General features: G+C 45.3%; 4 protein-coding genes across 11 annotated transcripts in view; 2 read left to right on the forward strand and 2 right to left on the reverse strand.

The window, feature by feature from the left end:
- Window positions 1-2450: 2450 nt before the first annotated feature.
- LOC134095430 (cytochrome c oxidase subunit 4 isoform 1, mitochondrial) lies at window positions 2451-5127 on the reverse strand. Its single transcript, XM_062548967.1, has 5 exons — window positions 5052-5127; window positions 4085-4160; window positions 3799-3963; window positions 3489-3620; window positions 2451-2752 (listed from the first exon to the last, which is right to left on the reverse strand). The coding sequence occupies exons 2-5, from the start codon at window positions 4158-4160 to the stop codon at window positions 2616-2618; spliced, it is 510 nt and encodes a 169-aa protein (XP_062404951.1). The 5' UTR covers window positions 5052-5127; the 3' UTR covers window positions 2451-2615.
- emc8 (ER membrane protein complex subunit 8) lies at window positions 5125-8529 on the forward strand. Its single transcript, XM_062548966.1, has 5 exons — window positions 5125-5905; window positions 6169-6245; window positions 6364-6433; window positions 7103-7197; window positions 7695-8529. Exons 1-5 carry the CDS (start codon window positions 5693-5695, stop codon window positions 7852-7854), a joined length of 615 nt encoding a protein of 204 aa, XP_062404950.1. The 5' UTR covers window positions 5125-5692; the 3' UTR covers window positions 7855-8529.
- A 469-nt stretch (window positions 8530-8998) lies between these two features.
- On the forward strand, window positions 8999-13656 carry gins2 (GINS complex subunit 2). Its single transcript, XM_062549305.1, has 5 exons — window positions 8999-9196; window positions 9476-9590; window positions 10872-10971; window positions 11224-11350; window positions 12924-13656. The coding sequence occupies exons 1-5, from the start codon at window positions 9107-9109 to the stop codon at window positions 13050-13052; spliced, it is 561 nt and encodes a 186-aa protein (XP_062405289.1). The 5' UTR covers window positions 8999-9106; the 3' UTR covers window positions 13053-13656.
- A 3002-nt stretch (window positions 13657-16658) lies between these two features.
- gse1b (Gse1 coiled-coil protein b) overlaps window positions 16659-27652 on the reverse strand; it is a 184700-nt gene continuing 173706 nt past the window's right edge. For 5 of the 8 annotated variants that reach the window (XM_062548921.1, XM_062548923.1, XM_062548920.1 and 2 more), the window contains 10 exons: window positions 27329-27652; window positions 26517-26859; window positions 23646-24379; window positions 23261-23373; window positions 22750-23065; window positions 21401-21514; window positions 19887-20279; window positions 19214-19597; window positions 18258-18361; window positions 16659-17639 (listed from right to left, as the gene is read on the reverse strand). The exon at window positions 27329-27652 is cut by the window's right edge and continues 62 nt beyond it. In XM_062548921.1, coding sequence (XP_062404905.1) covers window positions 17502-17639; window positions 18258-18361; window positions 19214-19597; window positions 19887-20279; window positions 21401-21514; window positions 22750-23065; window positions 23261-23373; window positions 23646-24379; window positions 26517-26859; window positions 27329-27652 — 2963 coding nt within the window. In that variant the 3' untranslated portion in view covers window positions 16659-17501. The remainder of the gene's footprint in view (window positions 17640-18257; window positions 18362-19213; window positions 19598-19886; window positions 20280-21400; window positions 21515-22749; window positions 23066-23260; window positions 23374-23645; window positions 24380-26516; window positions 26860-27328) is intronic. The other 3 variants (XM_062548917.1, XM_062548922.1, XM_062548919.1) reach the window with 3 other exon arrangements.

The raw sequence follows: 27652 nt of genomic DNA on the forward strand, positions 1-27652 counted from the left end.
GTGGAGTAGCCTACACTGTGCATTTTCTTATGAAACTAAAATGCGAAAGTCAATGAGTATGACAGCCAGTATGATAAGCAACATTTTAGAGAACTTCACCCCACTTCCTACATCACTCATTTAGACTTTAAAAATGACATTACACGCTGTATCAAAATATATTGCAATATATGGCTATCACCATAGGCCTATAGTAAAGCTCAATCTTTTAAGATTGAACGTTAATACATTGTGTTGTGGGGATGTTTCTCTTCACACACCCCCTTTTTTTTTTTTTAACTGTCCCACCACCACTCAACCCAAGACATCACACATGCCTGCCCTTAGGATTCCCTTGCCTTCACACACACACACACACACACACTTATATGTTCCCTCTACTAGCACGACACCAGGCAGTTGGGTTGGCCCCTTGAGCTGTGGATCTGCCCAAGGTTTCTTCCTGATCAAGGGTTTTTTTCCTTGCCCCTGTTGCTCCTGGGTGTCCCTTGGTCCTCCCCAATCCCTCTTTTTTTTATAGTATCTATTTATTTCTTTTTCTTTTTAATTAATTTCTGTACCTGAATGGACACTTGAGCACAAGGAATTTCATTACTTACATTATTTTATGAGTACATGACATTGAACCTGCACTTCAGCGGGTACTGGGCAATTTATCAGGATAGATGGGAAAGTGAATGCTGCCAAGTACACCCAAATTCTTGAGGAAAACCTGCATCCCTCTGCTAGACAGCTGAAGATGGGCAGGTCATTCACCTTCCAACACGACAATGATCCTAAACATACTGCCAAAAGAACAAAGCAGTTGCTTAAGGATAGGAAGGTGAATGTCCTTGACTTTGTCAGAGCCCAGAGGACTTAAATCCTATAGAAAATCTGTGGATTAAGAGAGTAGTCCATCGCCGTTCTTACAGAATTTGACTGATTTTTTTCAATTCTGCAAGGAAGATTGGGCAAATATTCCCCAATCTAGGTGTGCAAAGCTAATAGAGAAACAGATTGATGGTTGTAATGAAAGCAAAAGGAAGCTCTATAAAGTATTACATCAGGGGTATGATGATTTTTCCAACCCTATTCTAGCTTTTCATTTATTTATTTTCAGAACTGTTGTCTATTTTTTAAACATTATTTTGATGTTGTTCAGCTAAATGTGTAAATAAAACTGGAAAAAGTGTTTTTAATGGGTTTTGAAGACAAGGCTGTAAGACAAAAAATTTACAATTTCTATTCAAGGGGTATGATGACTTTCTATATCTATAGGCACTGTAGATGGCAAGTTGCACTCCAAGTTGGCTCTGGGGTAGCAAAGATCAAACAGGCTGGTACGAGACCAAAAGTTAGAACTGAAAAGGCCCTCATCTCAGGCACAGTTTTTATGTATGTAATTAGTGGCTTTTATTGGTCAATTGTCATTGCTGTAGGTCAGGCAAGTAAAATAAAACAATGAACTGAACAAAAATTGCATTTTGTTCATATACATTAAGACATTTTTAGGCCTTACACATAATAACGAAATTTCCTAAGTTTTTAGACTTAAAGGGATATTCCGCCATTTTTGGAAATACGCTCATTTTCCACCTCCCCTCGAGCAAAACAATCGATATTTACCTTGTTCCCGTTCATCCAGCCATTCTGTGAGTCTGGCGATACAACTTTTAGCTTCAGCCTAGCATAGATCATTGAATCGGATTAGACCATTAGCTTCTCGCCTGCTAGCTTCATGTTTAAAAGTGACTAAGATTTCTGGTAATTTTCTCATTTAAAACGTGTCTCCTCTCAAGTTAGAAAGTGCAATAAGACCAACTGAAAATGAAACCTGGCGTTTTTCTAGGCTGATTTGACATGGAACTACACTCTCATCTGGCGTAATAATCAAGGCAACTTGCACACTACTGGCACTACTACTGCTTGTTGTCTATGGGGACTATTTTCAGATGCTGCGTACGATATCACTACGCCTATGGTACGTTTGCAAGTTGCCTCGATTCTTACGCCAGATGAGAGTGTAGTTCCATGTCAAATCAGCCTAGAAAAACGCCAGGTTTCATTTTCAGTTGGTCTTATTGCACTTTCTAACTTGAGAGGAGACACGTTTTAAATGGGAAAATTACCAGAAATCTTAGTCACTTTTAAACATGAAGCTAGCAGGCGAGAAGCTAATGGTCTAATCCGATTCAATGATCTATGCTAGGCTGAAGCTAAAAGTTGTATCGCCAGACTCACAGAATGGCTGGATGAACGAGAACAAGGTAAATATCGATTGTTTTGCTCGAGGGGAGGTGGAAAATGAGCGTATTTCCAAAAATGGCGGAATATCCCTTTAAGGATCCATAGGGACCGGTCTTAGAGTTCAAATACTGATTTTTTTTTTTTTTTTACACTATCCGCTTTCTGGAATACCCCCGTTGCCAGCAGCTGTTTGGACACACACACACACACACACACGGAACTTGAGTACACACTTGGAATTTTATTTTCTACAATGTACAATAACCATAGGAGGAAGTGGTCTTCCATAACGCATGGACTGAGGTAATGTGGACAGTTGATAAATATACAGGTTTGTTTGTAAGTAACTTGTGTGTGTGTGACACATTTGGTCATGGTTGATCCATTTACTTCTTCCACTGCTTATTTTCGTAGTCCCATTTGCTGGAGATGCCTTCAATAGGGTTGACTCTCATATCCAACACCCTCTGCAACTCCTTCTCTTTCCATTCAGGTGCGAAGGTGTGTGGCACATCACCATACACTGCATTAAAACAAACAAGGCAGAACACAAAAGTTATATCTACAATCTTTAGGATACGTGATAAGCTCTTCATAAATACTTTCCCTTGTGAAGAAAACTATATGGGACAAAGGTGGCAGTCACTGTTCCACATACACACATGACATGCTGACCTTCACCTGAGGGAATTGTTTTTAGAGGAAAAAGCTTGGGGAAACATAAATATTATAGCAGGGACACAAATGGTGATGGGGTGGACTTTCGAGGGTTTCTGAGCACATGTGCTATAATTGAACCCTATTTGGATTTAAAGTGTGCGCTATTCAAATCAATATTTAGAACATGAACATAAATAAAAACAGCCTCAGTATACTGCATGAGTGAATAAGAAATATTACATTGAACTTTAAGATTTGACCTTTCAAAAACAAATGCATGAAGCACTACTTTAATTCTACCCATCCACTCAAATTAGCCAAGCTGCTTTAACGAAGATTGGTAAATACCATGTTTCTTGACTGACAGGACACAAGTCCAGCTATTGTCAAAATAATGACCTTCAGTACCTAGTACATGTTGACAATATATTTACAAATGATGTGCAAGTACAAGTCCAGTTCTACACAAATCGTGTTTGCTAGTCACAATCGTAGCTCTTGCCACAATAGACCACGACAACTCCTGAGGTAGTCTTTAGATGTTATAACATACGTCACAAAGTCACATCCAGCACCATGAGACTACAGTCATGACTTACCAAACGTCCTCTGCCAAAGCACAACAAATCCAGTGAATCCAAAAAAGAAAAGCATGCCCGCAATAACTGATTTCCACTCCCCTGATCCCTTGTTCATCTCAGCAAAGCTCTGATTGAAGCTGATGCGGTACACTGTCAAAAATAATAATAATAAAATAACTGCTGTATTATTGTGTGTATATAGGCTTATTTCTAGAATAAACAATACAGTGCACTGTCCAAAAGAAGGTCAACATTACATTATAGTATGCATACATAACAATAATAATAATAATGAAAAAGGTCACAAATATCATTATAATGTACATACATGCAATTTTCTCTTCATTGGACAATGTTGCCCAGGAGCCCTTCTCTTTCTCCTTCAGGGACTGCTGTTCGGGACTCAAGGTCTGGACAAACTTGATGTCTGGAAGTGGATTCTCTCGGCGGTCAAAATAAGCCGGGAGTGTGTAAGGCTCCACCTTGGCAACCCCTTCAAAAAGACCATTTCTGTTAGACATAAAATCATCTATTGCCAAACACTTATTTTAACACAACCGTGACAAAGTTATTAATTTAATTAATAAAGTTTTAATTAATTTCAAATAACTTACCATGTCCACCACGAAGGCAGACGGAGGTGGAGATGGCCCTCCTACCAAGGACACTCAAGGCTCTCTTTGCCAGCATCTATAAATAATGTAATGTTAATGCATGACCTGATGTGAACCCATATTTACATTGAATAGAACACCACTGGAGGTCAGAGCTTTAAATGAAGCATCACTAAAACACTTCAGCTAACATGTGAATTGCTATTCATGACCAATGTAAACAAACATAAAAGACCCAAGTTGAGCTAATGAAGTTGTTAAGCTACCCGCCAATGGTTAATGCCTTACCGAGTCTTTTAAGGACATTAAGTGTGAACAAGTCAGCATTTGACTTAGAATGGCGTGAAATTGCATTCAAATATAACACATCATAGTAAATGTTAAGAAGGACCAAACTCCATCCGGGCTGTGAAATATCATGTTAGCTAAAAGCCCAATCTATGTTACCAGCCTGTAGGCATCTCTGCTATGTTAGCTGGTTAGCGAGCTATAAGATAGCTAACGTACACAAGGCACAAGGTCATATCAGGATTTGCCACCAAACTAGCCAGTGAGCTTGTGCTAGCTTATGTTATATCAAGATTAGGAATTTCACCAGATACGAACAACACGGCGTGTTACATCAGTATGAAGCAATGTGCGCGAGATAAATTGACGTGTACAAAGATTTCCAAATATGCTAATCCCCAGACAACCAGCATATTCAATGGATGTTAGCTATATTGCTAGCATTCTTCACATAGAAACAGCATAGAAAGCGGTGTTGGCTAACGTTAGCGCTGATGTAAGTCACATCGAGCGATACTCAATGTCATGTTGCATCTTTCGACGGACTGTTCAACGTTCTCTTGGCAAATTCAATTACTTATGCTCAAAGTGAACTACTGCCCAGCTTAACGTCACATTTGCTACTAACAATTTGTCGTAAGGTTAAAAATGTATGTGTTTTTTAATCAACTTCACTTACCTCTTTTCCGCTCCCGGTTACCCGAAGACTCTGAAACGTAAAGGAAGTACCTATATTAAATTCTGCGCTTGCGTACACCGTGTCGTAAACGTTTGCCAAGTTGAGAGGTCAAACTGTTAAACATGGCTGTATTTTTCTCTGCTCTAAAACATGTTTTGAAACAGAAGAAGAAGAAAAAATAATATTATTGTATTTACTGTTGTATTTTCGTACTTGTATTTGTCTTTTTTCAAGCGCCATTGTGGCTCAGAAATGCATTTTACGGCCTTTTGCAATGAACCAAAATGGAAGCCGTAATTGGTACCGAAATGCTTTACTGCATCTTGCCGATGATCCTGTGGGATCCTACAGTGGAAATTCACGCTAGTGGGAAGTTTGAGAATTCATCTACATTTTGCGCTTTTAAGTTCTCGGGCGAATGAATGTACTGTGAGATTGAAGTTTAAACGCTTATATGAGAAGCAAAGGACATCTAATCCAACATAAGTGGCTAGCTCAGGTTAATTAACGTTACATGGATATGAAATTCATTAGTTAGCTAGCTAGAGGCTTAGCCTAGCTTTATAGAAGCGTTGTATTTTGCCTTTAACGTTACCTATAGTTAGCATCACCATTGTAGATCTTTTACATCAGCTCTGAAAATGGCCATTAAACTGACTACTCAGGCGTACTGTAAAATGTTACTACATGCTGCCAAATACCCTCACTGCGCTGTGAACGGACTTTTTGTCGCCGAAAGGCAGAAGGAGAAGAAAAAGGACAGTCACAATGTTCCAGTCTTATGTGTGGATTGTGTTCCTCTTTTCCATGGCACCCTTGCTTTAGCACCTATGTTGGAAGTAGCGCTGACACTGGTAAGAATGTTTAGTACTTTTCTTTAGCAATATACCATCATTTTCTATGAACACGTGTGTTTTGTTACTATTTGGAGAAATTAATAGAAAATAACTTTATGATGACTGATGGGCTATTGGCAACTGTTTAGTCTTTACAGCACTTTAATATACAGGGTATCATGACTCTGAATTTGTATATCCACATGGGATTACTGATTAAATATGAATACATAATTGAAACGACATGCATGTCTGTTTAAACACCTCCTTCTTCTCCCCAGATTGACACATGGTGCAAAGAGAACAAATATGTCATAGCAGGTTACTACCAGTCTAATGAACGCACGAAAGACTCGAGGTAAATCAGTTACTGTAGCATGACTGAGTAATTTAGACATCTCTCCTGAATGGAGTGTGTCCGCCTGCATTGCTTTCCATGTTTGAGTTTGAACTTATTATTATTATTTTTTTAATAGACCAAATCAGGTGGCTGAAAAGGTAACTTCAAGGATTTCAGAGAACTTCAATGAAGCTGTCATGATTATTGTAAGTTTTTGATATACCTTAGATACACTATCGCTCAAAACCAGAATTGGAAACAAGCAGAAAATCACACATATTGACAAATAAATAAAGTGCTTTGATTGATAATGTGCCCCATCACATAATTTGACATTTGTAGTATTACAGCTCAACTGCATCTTCATTAAATAAGTCTTGCATAATGTGGCTCAGTATGGGTCTCTGCCTTGTTTAAAGACAAACTTGTCTACAGTTTATTTTTTATCGAGGAGGGACATATTTTTTTGAGTTTCTATTGTGTTCTCTCACAATACGTTTTGTATTCCCTGGCAATGGTTTTGCATTCCTTCTCAAAGTCTAAACTATTGCCGGGGACCCACCAGGGTCTCTGTACCAAATATAGGAGGGAGGGGGGCAGAGAATGTGCCTTTTCCACAGATTTAGAAACCAGCAATATGCAGTTATAATAGTAATTAACAACATTAACAATGTCTACATTTCTGATTGCTTTTAAGTTATTTGAACAGAATAGGAAAATGTGTGTTTTTAAGGCAATGACGATTACATAGTGTGTGTAGTGTTTCCAAACTGTGGTGCATGTCTTTGTTTGTGTCATCTATTTGTTTCATCATTGCCTTCTGAATTCAACAGAAATTAGTTAATGAGCTAATGAGATTGTATTATCACATTTAGGTGGACAACAGCCGGTTCACCATGGGATGCTTTGAACCCATTGTAAATATCTTTGATCATCATGAAAACAAGTGGAAGAGCAGGGATGCAACTGTGTAAGTTATCCACATCCAATTTTGAATGGCAGAGAAGACATCATTTCACTTAAACATTCTGTCATTGTTGAACAGTGTCAGAGATTCAACAGTAAAATCAAGGCGTGTAGGTGTGGTTGAAAAATAAGTCCAACCACATGTCACAAATGATTTAACCTCTTTCATCTATTTAATTATTAAAAAGATGTGCTGCATGTGGGTGACAGAATGAATCTGGTGCAGACCAGGTTTCCAAGTCTGAGGAATATGTCCAAAGCCATGACAGTCACACTGTGATATTGTGTAAAGATATATTAAACAAGTCACAGTTGACACATCCACACCAGACAGGTTGGAGTGGCGTTGATGTACAGTATGAAGAAAACCTGAAGTGGTGTCAGTCCGGCATGCATGGATCCAAATAATTCCCACTGTGTCATCTCTGTCTGTCTTGTTTGTGTTTTACAACTGTAGCAGGTGGTATGTAAATGTGTCATTTGTAATTGGTCAATTTCCAGTGATTCTTTTGAGGACTGGGAGGAAGCCCAGAGGATTACCTCAACACTGCTGGACAGCAGATCTTACGAGAGCCTGGTAGACTTCGATAACCATCTGGATGACCTCAGGAACGATTGGACAAACCCTGAAATTAACAAGTCCGTCCTACATCTTTGCTAAAATGCCTTTCTTCAGTGACCTGCAGCAAAGCCATCAATGCCAAATAAAAGGGGACCCCTCTGTGCTATGGAGTTTGTTCCTGGCAATTCTGTGAATGCTCATAGGAGGATTTTTTTTCTAAATGATTAATAGACAAAGCTTGGAATGGTGCACTACCAGTTGGAGTCACATGTGATAGAGTCCCCCCCCCCCCTTTTTTTTGTGTTCTAAAGTACAGTACCTGAAACATTAAGATTTTCAGACTGTGCTTGAATATGCACATTTGGTAGGGCATAATGATGAGGCCTATTTTCATTTTTGTTTGTTTGTTGTTAAATTATAATAAATGTCTTTTCAGTTTCTTCAAAATTATAGTACAGAGCCATTCAATTGTGCTGCAGGGGTGTAATTAAAATGTATCGAAATTAACTTTATAGATAACTGTTTTAAGTCTTAATATATATTGTTGTTTCAAATATTTTCCTTGTTTACCCTTAGTTATGACGTAGACTGATACTTTATCAAGGAACACACCTTGATTTTTAATGTAATATCTTTGGTTGATCTGCAAATTTGAAGTATGTGTTATCACAACACTGAATTGAAACAGCTGGCTTCATGAACTTGGAAATAAATAAAATAAATGTTTGTAAAAAGGGATTTGAATGAATGTAAAATAAAACATTTTGAGATAAAGCCCTCTTTGTACAAAACAATCTTTGCATGTTTTTTTTAACACAATTATGTGAACTCATATGTGAAATTGTATTCTGACAAATGAGATTGTTTACTTCCATTTTATGTAGGCTATAGGCCAGAGCAAAGTGTTTTGTGATGATGGAAGAGAAAACGACCAAGAGCATTACAAAATGCTAATCCATACCGATTTAATTATTTCGTTGTCTTATTAGGTCATCAGCGGGAATCATTATAACAATATAAAACGAATGTATTTGTAGATGGCTTAAGAAGTTATGAGAATTGAAGAACACTAGAAATTATATAAATTGCATGTACAAATGACAGTCGTGCCAGAGAATGTAATAAGACGGACTTTGGTTATGCCTATGTGGCGCCATCTCGTGGTAGTTGCCAGTACTACTCTGCTGCCATGTTTCCGCTGCTGACACGGAAGTGAAGACCAATCTGAAAATTTCGCGGGAGTTGCTGCTTTCTATGCTTTGCTGTCTATGCTTTTGACTAGGCAGGTGGCCTCTTCGTTGAACTTAATTTCTTTAACATTGTATTGTTTGACATTCAAAATCCCGCTGGAATGGATCCGTCTGAAGTGGAATTCCTCGCCGAAAAAGAGATGGTGCAGATAATACCGAATTTCAGCCTTGACAAAGTTTATCTCATAGGGGTAAGTTAGCCAGCTAACAGATAGTTAGCTGCTATTTACGTCAATTATTATGTCAATGTTAGCAGCTAACAGATTAACTGACGTAATGTTTTCCTTAATGATTGATCAGATATGCCTTCTACATGTAATTACATGGGATTATGACTTAGATTACTATATAAATGTACCCCGTTTCAGTTAGTAGTTGTAGATAGTAAACGACTCTTCAGTAACCTTTCTGGAGTCCACTAATGCAAATATTGATGTGTTTTGTTTGTTTGTTTTTTTGTGTTACATCAGGGTGATTTGGGTCCATTCAATCCAGGCTTACCAGTTGAGGTACCCGTTTGGTTGGCTCTCAATTTAAAGCAGAGACAGAAATGCAGGATTTTACCACCGGAATGGATGGATGTTGGTGAGTTGGGACTTCTTGCAGTTATCTTACGGAGCCCTTGAAGGGCCATGTTTCGATATTTATATTTTATAATTGTTGGAAAATGTGTTTGAGCAACTTTTGCGTTCCCTTGCAATAACTTGCATTCACTCACAACAAGTTTGCATTTCCCTCCATTGGTTTTGCATATCCTTGCACCAAGCAAAAGTTATTGTGTGGTAACATAGCACTAAACAATTTCCTCCTTAATAGATATAAATTCCTACCATGTACACTATATTGCCAAAAGTATTGGGTCACCTGCCTTGACCCCCATATGAACTTCAGTCACATCTGGGCATAATATGACATTGGTCCACCCTTTGCAGCTATAACAGCTTCAACTCTTCTGGGAAGGCTTTCCGCAAGGTTTAGGAGTGTGTTTATGGGCATTTTTGACCATTCTTTCAGGGGCGCATTTGTGAAGTCACACACTGATGTTGGACGAGTAGACTGGCTCTCAGTTTCCACTTTAATTCATCCCAAAGGTGTTCTATTGGGTTGAGCTCCTTCCTGTTCCAACATGACTGTGCACCAGTGCACAAAGCAAGGTCCATAAAGACATGGATGACAGAGTTTGGTGTGGATGAACTTGACTGGCCTGCACAGAGTCCTGACCTCAACCCAACAGACCACCTTTGAGATGAATTAGAGCGCAGACTGAGAACCAGTCCCCTCGCCCAACATCAGTGTGTGACCTCACAAATGCGCTTCTGGAAGAATGGTTAAAAAATACCCATGAACACACTCCTAAACCTTGTGGAAAGCCTTCCCAGAAGAGTTGAAGCTGTTATAGCTACAAAGAGTGGGCTGACAACATATCATATTAACACATCATATTAAACCCTATGGATTAAGAATAGGATGTGACTGAAGTTCATATGGGTCAAGGCAGGTGACCCAATACTTTTGGTTATATAGTAATCTACGGAGTCCCGAAAGAGACACAATGGGAATTTATTCTTCCTGAGGTAAGAATTTATTTTAGTTTTGTGTTCCCTTTCAATAGTTTTGCATTCCCTCATAAAAGGACAAACGTATTGCAAGGGAACACAAGTCGCATTAGGACAGGAGGGAATGCAGAAGCATTGTGTCTGGCAATTTGGAAGGGAATGTAAAAGGAACTCAAACAATACATTTCTACATCTAGAAAATAATTCCCATCATGGTCCTTCTGGGGCCCCATAGTTATCCACGTCTGTGTACAATTGGGGAACAAAAAAAAAAAGTCAGATTGCAAAGTGACTATTTGCTCTCTTTTAGAGAAACTCGAGGAAATACGTGACCAAGAGAGGAAAGAGGACACTTTTACTCCTATACCAAATCCCTACTACATGGAACTCACAAAACTTCTTCTGAATCAGTGGGTATCAGAACAATCTATTATCTTATCGTTACGGTAGTCTAATTTATACCACTTGTATCCTCTGCTGTCTGGACTGACATCTCGACTATTCAATGCAACTTTAAATGAAATAGAACAATATAGCATTTTGCATCATCCAAGTTGAAATCTGCCCTTGGAATAGTAAAGTAATCATATTATTAAGTGGATGTGGTTAGTGTGTGCTAATGTGATGCCTTGTTAATGATTGTGATGTTTGATGCTGTGCAGTGCTGCTGACAACATCCCTAAAGCAGATGAGATCCGCACATTGGTCAAGGACATCTGGGACACACGCATAGCCAAGCTTCGCCTGTCCATTGACAGCTTCATCAGCCAACAGGAAGCCCATGCTAAGGTATGGATGGCTTGTCTTATACAGCTCAATACTTAAGTGCGAAAGATGTAAAACCAAGATGAGAAGGGGAACAGTGCTCGGTATAACTGTTCTGAAGTAGCCTCGGTACCCCGTTATCAGAACGTTTGTCCCCTATACTAGTGAGACAGGGCAGAGGGCGTGCGACCTGCTGTGTCCTGTGTACAGACTTGCTGCAGCATTACGCACCCTACTGGAGGTTTTCACTAGAGGGAGACTATAGTAATATCAGATGTGGAAATTGCACCCAGCATTGATGTCGATAATATCTTGCGGTCACCTTTTTTTGCCGTGATCGCCCCCTACTTTCTTGTCAGTATTGCATCTCAGTATAATATATTAATCTTGCAATCAGTATAAAATAATAATCCTGAGCACCAGTATACAGCATCAACAAAGCTATGGTCCTGAGCATTTCAAGATTCCAATAGTCACCGATAACTTGCATCTCAGCAGCCTGAGACAAGAATTAATCAGGCAGCATCACTTCATATGAAGTCAAAGGACACCTTACGCAAAAGAGCCTTCAAGCAACCAGATTGTCAGTTTCAAGACACAGATTTGATCAATGGTATTGATCACGTAAACAATTTCTCTTAGCTCAGGAGCCTGTCCTCAGTCACTGAATGGGGAATTTTACCATCTGTCGTAACTCTTTACTAGTTCTCCTATATTACAAGGAGTCACTTCACCAACAATATCAAAGTCTTTTCCATCAGTTTCCCCCGTACTGATAGATATACTTCTACATTTGCTAGGTTACTATGTATGAAAAGATCATATTTTCCTGAGTATAGCTTAAAATACAGAACAAATCTTTTAGTTTGTAGAAGTATTGCAGTTCCATTCCAGCAATTCCATTATAAACTTCCAATTGTTCTATAACAGTCTCCGCCCAGGAGTTTGAATGTCTGATGCAGACGTACATTTAGGTTCCAGCTACATTGTTGTAATTCTCTGAAATTCTGCACTGATCTAAAACAAAATGCAACAAAAGAGACAAATGTACCTCCTCAGTTGCTCGTCAATTCATTTAGAAAAGGTTCACAATGAGTCCTTTTTTACTGCTGTCAAATTATTAGCTTTTTTGAAGCAATCCCTAACAGGTCCATTGTTTTCGCATTTATTTGAATGTTTTACCCTCCAACAAGAATAAAGACATTTGAACTTGCTTAAGGGTCAACAGCAGTCAAGCCAGTGGTCCTTCAAGTCTTTACACTGATTGACTCTTTCATGTCCTCTCAAGGCAGAGTTTTTGTTTTGTTTATTTACTCCTTGATCATCATTGCTTTGTACTTTTTGTGTGATAAATAAATATTTTACTGGTTATGTTGGGACTGCAGATGGAAAATAGCTTGTAGCTAAATCTGGTACAGTGTATCTTTTCTCTTTTAAGTGATTAATATTATCTGTATATGGTCCCTGTAAGAAATAAACTAACTAACTAACATGTTTGTAACAGCATGACAAGAACGGCTAGTTAATATCACCAGTGCAGGATGTGCAGATCTTCATGCTTTGCGTCTTCCCCTCCCCTCCCCTCCCCTCCTCACAGCTGGATAACCTGACCCTGATGGAGATCAACACCACCCGCTCCTTTCTGGTGGACTCCCTCGACTGCATGTACAAGCTGCGCTCCAATGTCCAGCCAGGGACGTCCGCAGAGAAGACCATGGACTACTAGAGGGACCCAGGAGTGCGCCACGCTCACTCGCTCACATGCTTCAGAAGGACATGTGCTCAATCTAGACTACTCCCTTTACTGTCCGGCTACACGCCTTCTGAGACGGCCGCATAGAACTAGGACACGGCCAGAGGTAGTGCAGCTCGGCGTATGAACGCTGCACTTAAGGCATGCGGATGTCATTTCCGGTTTGTATGGAGACTCTTTGCGGTCTCTTTGTTTATAGGAGCCTTCGCGCCCAACCCTCACTCTGAAGCACTGAATGAAGAGATACCTGGCCAGTTTCCCCTCCAAAAACACTAACACAATGTTGTGTTATAGCCAGACCAGGACCACATTAAACATTAGAGATGCTCTTTATACAATTCTACAAGAAGGTAATGCAGAATTAAGAGTATTTGACAGGAATCATTGTAACATGTAACCTTGTTATACTTCTACATACATTGTAAATATACCTAGTCATACTTATGAATTGCAAATATTGTACACATTTTTTGCAGTTTAAGGAACACATTGTGTCCACAAAACCACGACCGCTTATGACTGGCAACTGAGACGCTTTTGTTGGGAACTGTTAGAAAATAAATTGTTAAGGCATGTATCATGTATGCTACAGTAAGTGTTTTTGCATATTGGCTCGCTTTTCTCCAGCACGAATGCTTTGAGTTAATATCAACATCCGCAAAAACAAATGAAAAAGAGCAACCATACCCATTGCCATAAATACTTTATGTGTAAATCTGGTGCCCTGAATGGCAATTATGTAATCATTTTAACTTGCATAAACAAAATTCATTACTAATACCAAGCAAGAAGCTCAGATTATTAGCAGAGAAAATGTTTGACATTAGTATATTATTTATGGATGCATTGTATCGCTGTTTTTCTTTTAGTGAGCTATAGATTTAGTGAGAAAGGATCTATCTGTCTAAACCACACTATTTACCTTATGTTTACCTCTATGTTTACCACTAAGTATGCAGAAAGGTTATTGGTGTGAAACCGAACACATCGATACATTTTCAAATATTTTATTTTTTTGTCTGAAATTACAGCAATATATTCATAAATACCTAATTACTACATTCAACAAATAATATATTACATTACAATGAATTCAAACAAGTACATTAAAAAAAAAAAAAAAAAAAAAAAAAAATCATGATTTCACAGCATCTAGACCTCCTCCGTTGGGCATGTGCGTGTGTGATGGGGGAGGGGAGGGGGACACCCTGCCCTCCACCTGGACAACATGGGCTATGGTAGGACAGTCGATGCTAGGGCCAGCCTTGGGGGTCTGTAAACATGGTACCACTTCCAAACCTGGCACTCCTCTGTACCTCGGGGAATCATGATGACTGACTGACTGACGTGGGAAGAGAGTGGGAGGGCTTTTGGGAGGGAAGGGGGGGCGCGGTCCTGTCTGCTTCACCTGCTTACAGCTCGGCCCTCCGTTACTCCGTTAGCTGGAGGTCAGCTGGGGGGGGATGAGGGTGGGCGATAAAGGGGAAGAGGAGCTGGACAGGACACGAGACAAGCACTGTCCTCTTGCTTCTAAGCCGTCTCGAGGAGGGGGGGGGGGGGGGGGGAGTTTGGTATGAAAATATGAATAAGGTAAAGGGGGAGAAACAGCACAAGGAAACAGAGACAAGGTGCTACAGTCAACGGCTTCTGTAGGCAGAGGGACATGCCAACCAGCGGACATAATGACCTGCTCACAGAGAGTTCAAAGTGGGTACGACCGCACACAAAGATGGAGGCAGAGTGCTTGGCTACCTATGTGAATATTACCAAACTTTTTTTTTTTTTTCGGCATGGCGGTTTGGGTGGTACTGGCTAGGAGTCTTTGTCTATCAAGCAGGGGTGGTAAGCCCAGGCTGCAGGCCTGCATGCATACATATGGTTTATTCTGTGATTGTGGTGGTGGGCATCTTTCACCAAAAAAAAAAATAATAATAATAAAATAAAATAAAAAAAAAACATGAAGAAAAATAGTACAAAAAACAATATGATGTGTTTCCCCAAAACATACAAAATAATATTCTTTTCCCCTAAAAGAGATTATTGTTGTATTTAAGTTCCTGGCACTGCGTTAAGGCCTTTGTGTTTATTCTGTCTTCCTCAGGCATAAAAGGGCAGGGATAACAATTTAGCTTCTATGAATGCATGGTCTTACAGAGATGAATCCATACAAAATCAACATGAGAAGCTTGGCAAAGAAGGAGCCCTCAAATCGATATGGTACATCAACCAAATGGCAATCTTACATTTTGTGTCAATGACAAATTTTGACACTATCATCTACTTTTTTTTTTTTTAATGAATTAGTTTCCGCATGGAAGATTATGTTTTGTTCAAGACTAAATGGCATTTTAAATGGCAATTCTCCATCAAAAGCTTAATGAAGCCATAGGCATCACTATAACTGGAAAAGCCATTCTGTTCAGTTACAATTTAGCATTAAATTTAAAAGGATGTCTGGCAATGCATACAACACCCAATATATTTTATGGGCATCGTTTTGTTCATATAAACAAGGACATGATCCACTCCAGTTTGATATGAATGCTCACAGAAATATGGTCCTGCATGTTTGTGGGGCATTTGGCACAACTTTCCATTTATGGCAAACATGGGCATGGTGACAAGTGGTACTTAACAAAGGTCAAAGGAACAAAAAAAACAAAAAACAAATTACAGTGCTTATTTGTGTATCACTCAACAAATAAAAAAAGGACATACTTTGGATCTTAGTACATTTCAGGCCAGGACATCAGTTTATCAAGCTCCTTGTTCAAGTGCCACCAGGCTACCATTTGACAGGGGTCATCCTCCTCAACATAACAGAAATCCCAAAGAAAACAACAATGCACTTTTGAGTGTACAGACACATCTCTCCACCCGGTCTCAAACCAGGTGCCTCTGCACACACACACACACACACACACACACTTTTAAAACATAATGAAACAAAATGGAGAATGGAGGTCACCATGAACAGTGCATGTGGGGGGGGGGAGACATGCTGCACCCTGGTGAAAAGGCGAAAGAACAACTCAAAAGGAAAAAAAAATCAAAAGTCCCATGACAACAACACAGGGGTTGTTCCAGAAGTCTCCGGGCAAGGATGCGTGGCAGTGGGTGACCAGGCTTCGCCAACCCACTGGGCGGAGCCTGATGGGGATGGTGGAGGAGGGATTCATCCAATCGTGTGTGAAAGAGAGTGGACAGGAAGCTACGTATAGAACGGTCCAGAGTCCCAGTTCTGGGCAGAGTGGAAGTTGGAGCGGTCAGTGGGGCTAGAGGGTTCTGCAGTACAGGCAGGGACAAGAAGGGATGAGGTGTCCACTCATCGCGTCCTCTCTTTGATTTTGTTTTCCTTTTGCCCCCCCGAGATCCGCCGCAAAATGCTTTTATCCCGACCAGCAGCAGTACACACTAAAAGCAAGGGGTTTCTCTTTGCCCAAAATGAAAAACAAAAAGCTATAACATATAAAAATGGCAGGCTTTTCTTTTTTTCCTCAAACAACAATGAGTAAAGTAATAAAAACATACAAAATTCTTTTTTTTGTTTTTAATATTATTTACAATACAAGGCCGAAGCACCTTTTTAAAATTTTATTCTCAATTTTTGTACTTTGAAATAAAACATTTCCTTTATTCTTTCCAAAAAGTGTGCATTTCTTTCTTTTTTTTCCGGTAAGTTCTTTCCCTAATTTGAAAAGAGTTCCTTTGTTGTTACACAGTACCTCCAGGTAGTTCGTAGTTCTTCAGGATTTTTCATACAAGTTAAGTGCATTTCCAGTTGAAAGCTTGTTTAGACCAACAGGGGGCGGCAGAGACGGGCCTGGTGTTACATAGGGTAGCATTGACTGGGGCTGACACTGGGCATGGGAATGGGACCTCCATTTTGGATCAGTTTCTCCCATAGTACTCAGTTTTAGGTCCAAAGGGGGGAAACCCTAAGGGTAGGTGCCATAGCTGGAGCAGAGGTATAAACAGCGTCATCACATAGAGCCACCACCCCAGAGCATACATGAGTGTGTCTGTGTGTGAGAGAGAGTGTGTGTGTGTGTGTGTGTGTTTTTAAGTGGCCAGATCACTCAATGGTTTTGATCACTTTACATACGTGCTCACCATGACCCCCTAGGTGCTGGTCAGTGGCATTTTTTCCCCATGCACAAACATAGGATAGCCATCTCTCTCTCTCTCTCTCTCTCTCTCTCTCTCTCTCTCTCTCTCTCTCTCTTCCTCCAGCTTCAGTCCTTTCCTGTGTGGCCAATCTGCACCATCTCCCCTTGGTCCGCCTTTCTCTCTCTACTTCTCTCCATCTCCATCCTGGGGGGGCCATGTGTTGGTCGAAGTCAGTGGGCTTAGGGCAGGAGTGTGGCGTTGGGGCGGTAGGAGGGGGGGGTGCGGTGGGTATGCGGGGGCCGGGGGGCCGTGTCACCTGGGGGGGTAGCCCTTGAAGTGAGCCCTGGACCAGTGGGTCTGTGGCAGGGACAGGCACTTCCTGAAGTGCTCCAGCTCGGCCTGCAGCTTCTCTCTCTCGCCCGCCAGCTTCTGCTTCTGGGCCATCAGATCCTGAGAGAGCCAAAGAGAGAGAGAGAGAGAGAGGAGAGAGGGAGAGAGGGAGAAAGGAAGAGAGAGAGGTTGATGAAGAGAAAGAGACGAAGAGACAAAAGTGATGGTGAGAGACGATTACATAACTAATCTCGTAAAATGTCAACGACTACCATCCGTTAAAGTCCAATAAAGGCACTTATCCAAAGGTCAGTGACAGAGTGTGTGCACAAACAAACACAGTCTCCGGGGATGCATAAGTAATCTATCCGGGGATGTCAACACATCAGCTCATTATTGCAAAAGCTTGATGGTGTAATCTGGGCGTTGCTCACCAATGTAACGGGAGATGACAAAGGATCGAGAAACAGATGGCGTGCCAGTTACAATGACCGAGGTGAAGGGTGTGTGTGTGTGTGTGTGTGTGTGCGCGTGTGTGCGTGTGTGTGTGCGTGTGCGTGTGTGTGTTTGTGTGCGTCTAAGTGTAGTGTGTTTAAGCAAGAGGGTGAGTATGCATAGTGTGTATGTATATTTATGTGTGTGAGAGGTGAAGGGAGGGTAGACCAAGTGAGCATGTGTGTGTGTGTGTGTGTGTGTGTGTGTGTGTGTGTGTGTGTGTGTGAGAGAGAGAGGACCTACCCCCATGGTGTGGGAGAGTTGCTCCGCCGTCAGACTGAGGTTATAATGATGGGCCTCCAGCCGCCTACACTGGCTCTGCAGGACCTGCCTTTCAATGCCTTGCTCTGTGGAAACAACAAGAAAGGAGAAGCAAGGGACAGGGGAGGGGGGGAGGTAGAGGAGAGAGAAAGGGAGGGAGAGAAGGATAGATGGAGAGAGAGAGAGAGAGAGAGAGAGAGAGAGAGAGAGAGAGAGAGAGAGAGAGAGAGAGAGAGAGAGAGAGAGGGAGGAAGAGAGAGTGAGAGAAAGAGGGAGGGAGGGAGGGATAGACAGATGGAGAGAGGCAGAGAGGAGGGAGGGAGGGAGGAGAGAGAGAGGAGGGAGGGGGAGAGGAGGGAGAGAGAGAGAGAGAGAGAGTTAGCCCGAGGGAACGACCTGGGCACTCATTTGCATGGGCACTGATACTCCCAGACTCCCACACAAGCTAATCAGCAGCGAGGCAACGGAGGGCCAGCCAGCACACACTGTCTCATTAGAACCACACGGCGCACACACACCGCTCTCCACAAGGGAGGACACTCTGTGTGTGCGTGCGTGCCTGTGTGTGTGTGTGTGTGTGTGTGTGTGTGTGTGTGTGTGTGTGTGTGTGTGTGTGTGTGTGTGTGTGTGTGTGTGTGTGTGTGTATGTGTGTGTGTGTGTGCGCATCAAACTATAATTACTGTGTAGGCATAAACAGAAACACTGCAGTTGTGTACAAAGACCTCTTTTAGAGACAGAATGAATGTCAAATTCATTATTACAGGAAAATGCAGACCTGACTGCAGACAAAAGCCCTCTAAATGAGTGCATTTGTGCACAACATCAAGAGCTCTGTAATTACGGGGTTGTGCATTGTGCGGTGCCCTCTATTGTTCAGAGTCAAGAGCACAAACATTCAAGAGAGCAAAGTTGGCTTTCTACGGGTTGGACTTCATACCTTCAATGTATTCCTGATAGGCTTCAAAGATGGCCTCTATTCCTTGCCACCGGGGCGTGGGAGCCTCGTCCTCATCCTCGTACTCTTCGTCGTCGGAGTCCTCGTCGGCCGAGAGCTCGTTGCGGGGTCCGGCGAGCTCGGGGCGCGGCGGGAGGGGGCAGTGCGGCCCGTTGGGCTGAGGGTGCGAGTGTTGGTGCGGGTGCGGGTGCATGTGTGGGTGTGGGTGAGCGTGGGCGTGGGGGTGGGGGTGGACGGGGTGGTGGTGGGAGGAAGAGGAGGAGGAGGAAGAGGCGGAGCGGCCTGGAGCGCTCTGGAGCTCTGGAATGTTGTAGTGCACTGAGGAGTCCAGGGCGTGGTTGGGCTCAGAGATCACAGAGGCGCCCCCTGGTGGAACAAGAATGGATAACAGTTTGGTGAGTATGTTGCATGTACAGCATAGTCATTTGACATGTTTGGACAATGGACATTTTTATCAGTTTCTATTTCGGATTCCGTATGGTCATGCTCTACAAACCGAAATCCCGTCCCAACAACAGAGAGGATTTATAAGAGCGCAGCACTAGGAGACTGACTATGAAAGACAACTACCAAACAGGATTTTGTTTCCATGTAGTTCCGTAGTAGAGTGGCAGTACTGAACAGAACATTATACCATGAAGACCAAATGACCCACCTTTGTGCTTCTGCAGGGCCTTCTGGGTAGACTGTAACACAGACTCGTGGAACTGCTGGGCGAACTCCTCTGCCGTGAAGCTCTCCCAGGGCTTGACCCTGCCGTTAAGGCTGGCCGGGGGGCCGTCCTTTGGGTGCGGCGGCGGCCGCATGCTGTTCAGCAGGCTGGAGGACTTCTTGGCGGAGGGACCCTCGCCGCCCCTGGCCTTGTCGGGCAGCGCGGCGGACAGGCTGGGGTCCTTTGGTCTCAGGGGGTCTGCCGAGTGCTTGTGCTGCTCCAGGGCAGTGCTGGGGTCACATGGCAGGGCGTGGCCCCCAGGAGCGTGGGAGGGGCTGGGCGGCCGGGCGCCGTGAGCGTCCTCGGACTCGGCTGCTGGCTGGCTGGAGGCGGAGTCTGTCAGGGGACACACAGAAACGGAGACGTTAACGTCGAAATCCACTAGCACACACACACACACACACACACAAACTCTCTCTCACACACACACACACACACACGCACACTGCAGAGAACACTTCTGCTAAAGTCAGAGATACAAATTAACATATCACAAATAAACGAGTAAAACCGTAACTGTATTGCTATCATGCACAGCTGAGATCAAGTTTAGCAATGCACTACCTACCATTCACTTGAACTAAATATGAAACAGTGTGTGTAAGCCACACCATCCATAAATCACAGCTAATTTGCACTGAAGCCATATGCATCAGGGATGTGCTGTATGCACCACTAGGTAAGGAGCAAGGATAATGAGACATATGTTCCCTACAGACAACAAGCAACAACTTTACCACCACCACCACCACCACCACCACTACCACGTCTATGAATATATTCACAAATGAAATATGAAGAAATGAAATGTGGGACTGCGCAAGAATCTATTTGGAGGACTTTCATTTGGGAGTCGTGGATGGCCTTGATGGCCTTAGTGCAAGCCATCCTGCCATGTTGAGGGATTTTAAGAGAGAGGAGGGGGGGGGGGGGGGGGGGGTTTGGAATCCTCTCAGAGAGGAGAGGAGGGGAGAGGGGAGAGAAGACGAGGGGGAAGAGAGAGGAGAGAGGGACATGGGTAAGAGAGGGGAGAGGAGAAGATAGACGAGGAGCGAGGAGGGGAGGAGAGGAGAGGAGAGGAGAGGAGAGGGAGAGGGAGTGGTGGGGGAGGCCGTGAACATCTGGAGCTGTCATGGCTGAAAACGCAGCGCTCTATCAGACTGCTGGCAGCCACGGGGTGTGTGTGTGTGTGTGAGCTTATTTGTGATTACACGCCAAAGCGCCGCGCTAAGAAACTGAGAAGAATACGCCAGTGTTCCCGAAAGAAGTAGCGGCGCTCGGCGGGTGTGAGCACGGGTGAATGTGTGAATGTACGTGTGAGAACTAACACAAGCAATATTACGCCTTGTTTATGAGACAGTTACACTGCGTGCGTGCGCACACACACACACATGTGTGTGTGTGTGTGTGTGTGTGTGTGTGTGTGTGTTTGTGTGCGTGTGTGTGTGTGCGCTCACCAGAGTGATAGGCAGAGGGGCTCTTGCACAGTGGATGGGAGTTGTGTCTCAGCGTATCCAGGGTCACGCTCTTCTGTTTGATAGCTTGCAGGAGCTCCACCACTCGCTCATTATCTGCAGCGTTAAGAGAGGATGCCCAAGACGGCATTAAAGAGGCGGTTGAGCAAGGGCATGGGGCTGCTTTTTTTCACTCTCTCTCTCTCTCTCTCTCTTTCTCTTTTCTACCCTCTCTCTCTCTTTATCTCGCTCTCTCTCTCTTTCTTTCCCTACAACACTGAGCTGGTGGTGTCGTATTCTGAGTAGAGTATTCTGGCTCTTACACAAGGAGTGTGTGGGAGTGTGTATGGAGCGTGTCAGGAGAGATGAAGAATGGGAAAACGCATCTCTGACAACATGATGTACCTAGTGTACACACACACACACACACACACACACACACACACACACACACACACACACACACACACACACACACACACACACATATACACATACACATACAAACACACACACACACACACACACACACACACACACACACACACGCAAGTGAGGGCCCCCCTCCTGTGAGTGTGGGAGGCGAACACACAGCCATCTGCAGCAAACATCCGGTAAATCCGGTTGGGTTTAACAGAGGATAAGCCGCCAGCTCCCACTCACACTCGTACTCCTCAGGAGCAGGCAAAGTGTGTGTGTGTGTGTGTGTGTGTGTGTGTGTGTGTGTGTGTGTGTGTGTGTGTGTGTGTGTGTTTGTCTGTGTGTGTGAGTGTCTGTACATGCGTGCGTGCAATGTTTGACCAAAACTTACAAACCAGACAGGGCAAATGTACAATTTGCATACATTTAGTGCTGATGTTGGTAGCATGCCCTGTCTCCAGAATGTTCTACATGTGTTGGTGACACCGATATAAGGCGAATCAAAAGGATATCCATAGAGAATCCAGTCTCAAAGCCACATGTATGCTGTGGTGGTGCCAAACGCTAACAAGCTGCATATAATCTTTGAGAGTGTTTGGCGTTAAAACACATTTACAAGATAATGCAGCATTTAAATTGCCATGGTTGGTACCCTCACCCCACCACCATCACCAAGCTACCACCACAGAAAAGGGTCAAAGGCAGTTGGCTCTGCACCAACAGTCAGACACTTGGGTTTGACCACACTAACCCTAAAGACCACCACGATCAGTGCTTTGGGTGTCTTAATGTATAAATGCAAGTTGTTGTTGTTTGTTGTTGCTGATGTTTTTTTGTTTTTTTTATCAATTGCTGATGTTGTTTGTTTGTTTGTTTGTTGGTTGCACTATGGCTCTGTGGCAGGTGGATGCATCCCAGGCGTGCGCCCTCACCTCTCCTCTGCTCCTGGCTGACGTGGGACAGGCTGAACATGGTGAGGAAGCGGATCTTGTCCTCCAGCTGCGGCGTGCTGTCCATCTCCTCGGGGGTGAAGCGCGTGCTGAGCTGGGCTGTGGCGGCGGCGGACGACGCGGCGGGGCTACCTCCGGAGGAGGAGGACGAGGAGTTGGCGGCGCGCTTGCTCTGGACGGCCGGCGGCGACGGGCTGCGCTCGCGGAGCATCCGCCTTCGCTTCCGCCGCTTCTGCTGCACAAGCTCGTCGCGCCGCGACAGCGTGGTCAGGCCGAACACGCGCAGGAAGTCCACTTTCTGTAGGGTGGACGACAGAACAGAACACACTGAATATATATGAACAGATATCTATATAGAAGGATGGAGGGCAGAGGACACATGAACTGTTTTTGTCTCTTTCTCTTTCTTTCTTTCTCCCTCTTTTTGTCACTCAAACACACACACACACACACTTAACAGAGGTGATTGGTTGGGACTGGGAGAAGAGCGTACCTCTGTGGACTCGTCCAGTTTAAGGGGCGGCTGCTCTGCCACCCTCCTCAGGTGAGCCCGCACCTCCTCCTCATCGCTCTCGTCATACGAGTCGTCCAGCTCATAGTAGTAACCTGCACAGCACAGCACAGCACCCATTAGGGAACAAGCTCGGATCAGAGTCAGACATACACTTTTCTAAGTGTCAAGCAAACTCCTAATAAAGAAGTGTGTGTCTGTGTGTCTGTGTGTCTGTGTGTCTGTGTGTCTGTGTGTCTGTGTGTCTGTGTGTCTGTGTGTCTGTGTGTCTGTGTGTCTGTGTGTCTGTGTGTCTGTGTGTCTGTGTGTCTGTATGTCTGTATGTCTGTGTGTCTGTGTGTCTGTGTGTCTGTGTGTCGTCTCTCACCTTTCTCCCGGGCCTCTCTCCTCCTCTTCTCCTCCATGTCCAGTTTGCTGACCGGCCGGCGGTGCTGCTGCAGGATCTCGTCGTACACCAGCGCCGGCTCGGGGCCCAGCCGCGGGGGAGGGGGCCCCTGCAGGAGCCCCTTGTAGGGCCCCCCGGAGGCGGCGATGGCGGCGGCGGCCTTGAGCGAGGCGCTGAGGTCCCCGTACTGGCTGGTGAGGCTCACCGCCGCCCTCTGCTGGCTCAGGAAGCTCTGCGTGGACTTCTCCAGCTCGGCCAGGTAGGCGCCCGGCTCCGGGAAGCAGACGGCCCCACCGGCGCCGCCGCCGCCGCCGGCCGTGATCGGGCCCCGCATGTGGGGGTACCTGTCCAGGCAGTCCGCCTTCCGTCCGCCCCGGTGACCGCCGTCTCCCTCCAGCCGCTCGGCCTTGCTGGGGGCGCCGTTGCTGGAGCCCGGCGGGTGGTGGTGGGCGGACGAGGCCAGCCGGCTGATGTCGAAGTGGGGCCGGCTGAGCTCGGGGGGGTCGTGGGAGTGGACGCTGGTGCGCCGCGAGTCGGACGAGGGGCTCTCGATGAGGGCGGCGGGGTTCCAGAGGGTGGTGGGGGGAGGCGGGTGGTGCGGGGGACCGTGCTCCCGAGGCTGGGGCTTCGGGGAGATGAGGGGCGGAGGGGCGCCCAGGTGATGGTGCAGGTCCCGGACGTCACGACCAGAAGACTCATGGTGGTTTGACACAGTTCTATAGAGAGAAAGGCAGAGAGAGGGAGAGAGAAAGAATTCATTAGATGACTGTTCTCCACACACAATCACACACATACATACACACACACACCACTACTACACACACCTCTACTACACACATGCTGTAGGGCAGGCTTTATCAGAGTGCAGTCAGAAAGCCCTTGAGTAGCGTAGGGGATTTGTGCTGTTTAAATCACACTGAGCTCGACTTCAGCAGAGAATCTCCACCGAGCTGCTGCTGCTGCTGCTGCCGCCATCTGACTGCACAGCCCCCCATCCCCCCCCTCCCCTCCCCTCCTCACCATCACCTTCAACACAAACCCACACAGATCCCAGCACACACACAGACTGTGACACGACACACACTGAGATGGAGAGATAAGTGGAGAGTGGAGAGTGCAGAATAACCTCTCTCTCTCTCTCTCTCTCTCTCTCTCTCTCTCTCTTGTTCAGTTCCCCCTCTCCTCCTTCACCTTGATGGCCCCGCCTCTTGCCTTCCTGCCTCTAATTCCACAAAGCTGACTCATTAGGCTCCAATCCCACTCTGCCTCTCTCTCCCTCCGATCAGATAATCTCATCTGAGCGCGCTCCCTGGGCCGCCTATTGGAGTGGTGGGGTTCAGCGGGGGGCAGCGGGGGGATGGGGGTTAGGTGTGTGTGAGTGTGTGTGTGTTTTGTGTGTGTATGTGTGTGTGATTGTGTGTGTTCTCTCTGAGTGTGTGTGTTTGTGTGTGTTCTCTCTGTAATTATCAGTCGAGCTCCCCCACGCAAACACAGCCGGTGCTAAAGCCCTTCATTAGTTGCTGACCCCCTAATGCAGGAGCAAAGCCAGGGCCAAACGGCTCCTGTTACACAGGGGGAGAGATGGAGGAAAAATGCCCAGCTTTGAGCGCAGTGGGTCTGGGAGGGGATTACTGAAGGTAGGTAGGTAGGTGTGTGTGTGAGTGTGTGTGTATATATGTGTGTGTGTGTGTGTGTGTGTAGGGGGGAACTGGAGAGAAATAAAACACAGTACATCATAGCAACTGTGCTGCTCTGATACAGCCTCAGCCGGGGCCGGCTCAGTTGTGCCGTCCAGGCTATAATGGCTCTCACACACTTTTGTCTTTTCAATTACGCAACCGCCACTCCCGCCGGAATATATGAAATAAAACATATATGGCTGCCAGCGTCGAACAAGAACGCCGTGACAACTTCCAACTCCCATCGCCCGCCGGCTCGGCTTTGAGCGCCCGCCGCTGTCCACATCACACGCTGGCAGGAGCTGTCACTTTTCGGAGGACGTCGCCAAAACAAAGAGATGAAACGGCTCGCTCTTAGACACCCGTCTTCCTCTTCCTCTCCTCTCTTCTTCTCCCCTCTCCTCCTCTTTCTCTGTCTGGAGGCACATCAAAGAGACGCCACCATCGAGAAGGGGTAGACGTGGCGAACGAACGCGTGGAGAACGAACGCGTGCCGTGCGCGCGCGTGTGCGTTCAAGCTCGAACTGTCACCGGTGACGCGGGAGCGGCGTGATAACACGGTCCCCCCGGTGCACCCGTCGAGGGATAAAACTACTTCCTCGGAGCTAAAAAACTCCCACGGCGCCGCTCGGGATCAGAGACGCTGGGGAACAAAAGGAGGAGAGAAAGGAGCGCGCTGTTGGCTCCTCCACTTCGCCGCTTGACAGTTGCGTTTTTTATTTTTGTTTTATTATTTCTTTTGAGCGGAGGATGCGAGGAAAACAGTCTCCTGTGGAAAACTTTTGAAAACTGCCACTGCGGGTCAAAGACTTTACGCTCGGCAACAACAACGCGCCGCGCAGCGTGCTGTCTTTCAATCCCAGTCGAAGCCACGATACAAGCTAACGAGATCAAGAGTGCCACAGAAAAGCAAGAAAAAACACCCCCCCCCCCCCTCCGAATCCTGATCCACATTTAAGGCTGTCCACCCATTTGAGTTAAAGTCCTGAGTTTCGATTCACAACTGAGTCCTACACTTCAATCACGCCATACTTTCAATGATCAAAACCTATGAATATGATGTGTGATATTTAAAGTGTGTAATGTGTGTGAGTGTGTGTGCGTATATGTGTGTGCGTATGTGTGCGTATGTGTGTGTGTGTGTGTGTGTGTGTGTGTGTCTCTAAGTGAATACCTGTGTCCCTCTATCCGCATATCTGCCCCCTCTCCACCACGCCCCAGGTCCAGGTGCTGGTCCAGCACCTGCTGGCGGAACTCAGACACTTGGTACTGTCTGTCCTCTTTCTCTTGCCTTAGCTTCCTCTGGCGAGCCAGCCAGCGCTCCTCCTCGTTGGTGCGCTGCTGCAGCATCATGGCGGCCGTGAGGACGCCGGGCCCGTGGGCCCCCGGAGGCCCCAGGAAGATGCCGTGGGACGGCACCAGGCCGGGCACGCCGTGATGGGCCGGTCCCAGGGACGGGTGCAGTCCAGGCTGCAGGGGCTTAGGAGTGGCCAGTGGGGACTCTTTGGTTTTATCTGCTGGACAGAGAGGGGGAAAGATCAAGGACATGGAAGTTAGGGGGCGAATCGGAAGTAAACTGTGCACATTTCAGTGGTTGAGTGAGGTTACATTTGAAATAGTGTGGTCATTTGTAACGGTTGAGTGAAATTATATTTGAAATAGTGTGGTCAGAGGTCTGCGTTAGCCTTCGTACATTAAGGATTAGCTATAATAGATCTGTAAGAAGGACCACTGGGAATGAACTGAAGTGGACAGAAGTTAAACACAGGCACTTGGAAATGTGTTTCTATTTGTTTTGGTTTTTCACTCTTTGAATGACTCATGATTCCGGGGAAGACAGACAGAGACAGAGAGTGTGATGGGGAGGAACGGTGACACTTTAAGAAGGAAAAGGTGTGTGGGAGTGTTGCTAGAGAGTGTGTTTTAGAGAGAGAGTGAATAGTGTTTGTTGTGTGAGTGTGTGTGTGTGTGAGTGTGTATGCGTACCGGCTCTGTTGGGGGTGAGTCTCTCTCCAGGCTTGCCTCGTTCCTCAGGCTGTCCCCTGAGGCCGTGCATCTCGGCGAGGTAGTGGCTCTCCATGGCCTTGGACATCTGGAGCTCCTTCTCCCTCTCCCGCGCCACCCTCTCCTTCTCCCTCTCGCGCTCCCTCTCTCGCTCCCTCTCCTTCTCCTTCTCCCGCTCCCGCTCTCTCTCCCTCTCGCGCTCCCTCTCGCGTTCGCGCTCCCGTTCGCGCTCCAGCTCCTTCTCGCGCTCGCGCTCCCGTTCGCGCTCCCGCTCTTTCTCCCGCTCGGCCTCGCGCTCGCGCTCCT

The sequence above is a fragment of the Sardina pilchardus genome, chromosome 11 (genome assembly GCF_963854185.1).
Source record: "Sardina pilchardus chromosome 11, fSarPil1.1, whole genome shotgun sequence".
In the NCBI taxonomy this organism is placed as follows: domain Eukaryota; kingdom Metazoa; phylum Chordata; class Actinopteri; order Clupeiformes; family Clupeidae; genus Sardina; species Sardina pilchardus.

Coding starts and splice junctions, on each gene's coding strand:
- LOC134095430 (XM_062548967.1), bottom strand. CDS start 4,160: ATGCTGGCAAAGAGAGCCTTGAGTGTCCTTGGTAGGAGGGCCATCTCC. Junction 3,964..4,084: donor CTGCCTTCGTGGTGGACATG/GTAAGTTATTTG, acceptor GTCTTTTTGAAG/GGGTTGCCAAGGTGGAGCCT. Junction 3,621..3,798: donor CAATGAAGAGAAAATTGCAT/GTATGTACATTA, acceptor TATTTTTGACAG/TGTACCGCATCAGCTTCAAT.
- emc8 (XM_062548966.1), top strand. CDS start 5,693: ATGGCCATTAAACTGACTACTCAGGCGTACTGTAAAATGTTACTACAT. Junction 6,246..6,363: donor GAACGCACGAAAGACTCGAG/GTAAATCAGTTA, acceptor TTTTTTTAATAG/ACCAAATCAGGTGGCTGAAA. Junction 6,434..7,102: donor ATGAAGCTGTCATGATTATT/GTAAGTTTTTGA, acceptor TATCACATTTAG/GTGGACAACAGCCGGTTCAC.
- gins2 (XM_062549305.1), top strand. CDS start 9,107: ATGGATCCGTCTGAAGTGGAATTCCTCGCCGAAAAAGAGATGGTGCAG. Junction 9,197..9,475: donor ACAAAGTTTATCTCATAGGG/GTAAGTTAGCCA, acceptor GTGTTACATCAG/GGTGATTTGGGTCCATTCAA. Junction 10,972..11,223: donor ACAAAACTTCTTCTGAATCA/GTGGGTATCAGA, acceptor GATGCTGTGCAG/TGCTGCTGACAACATCCCTA.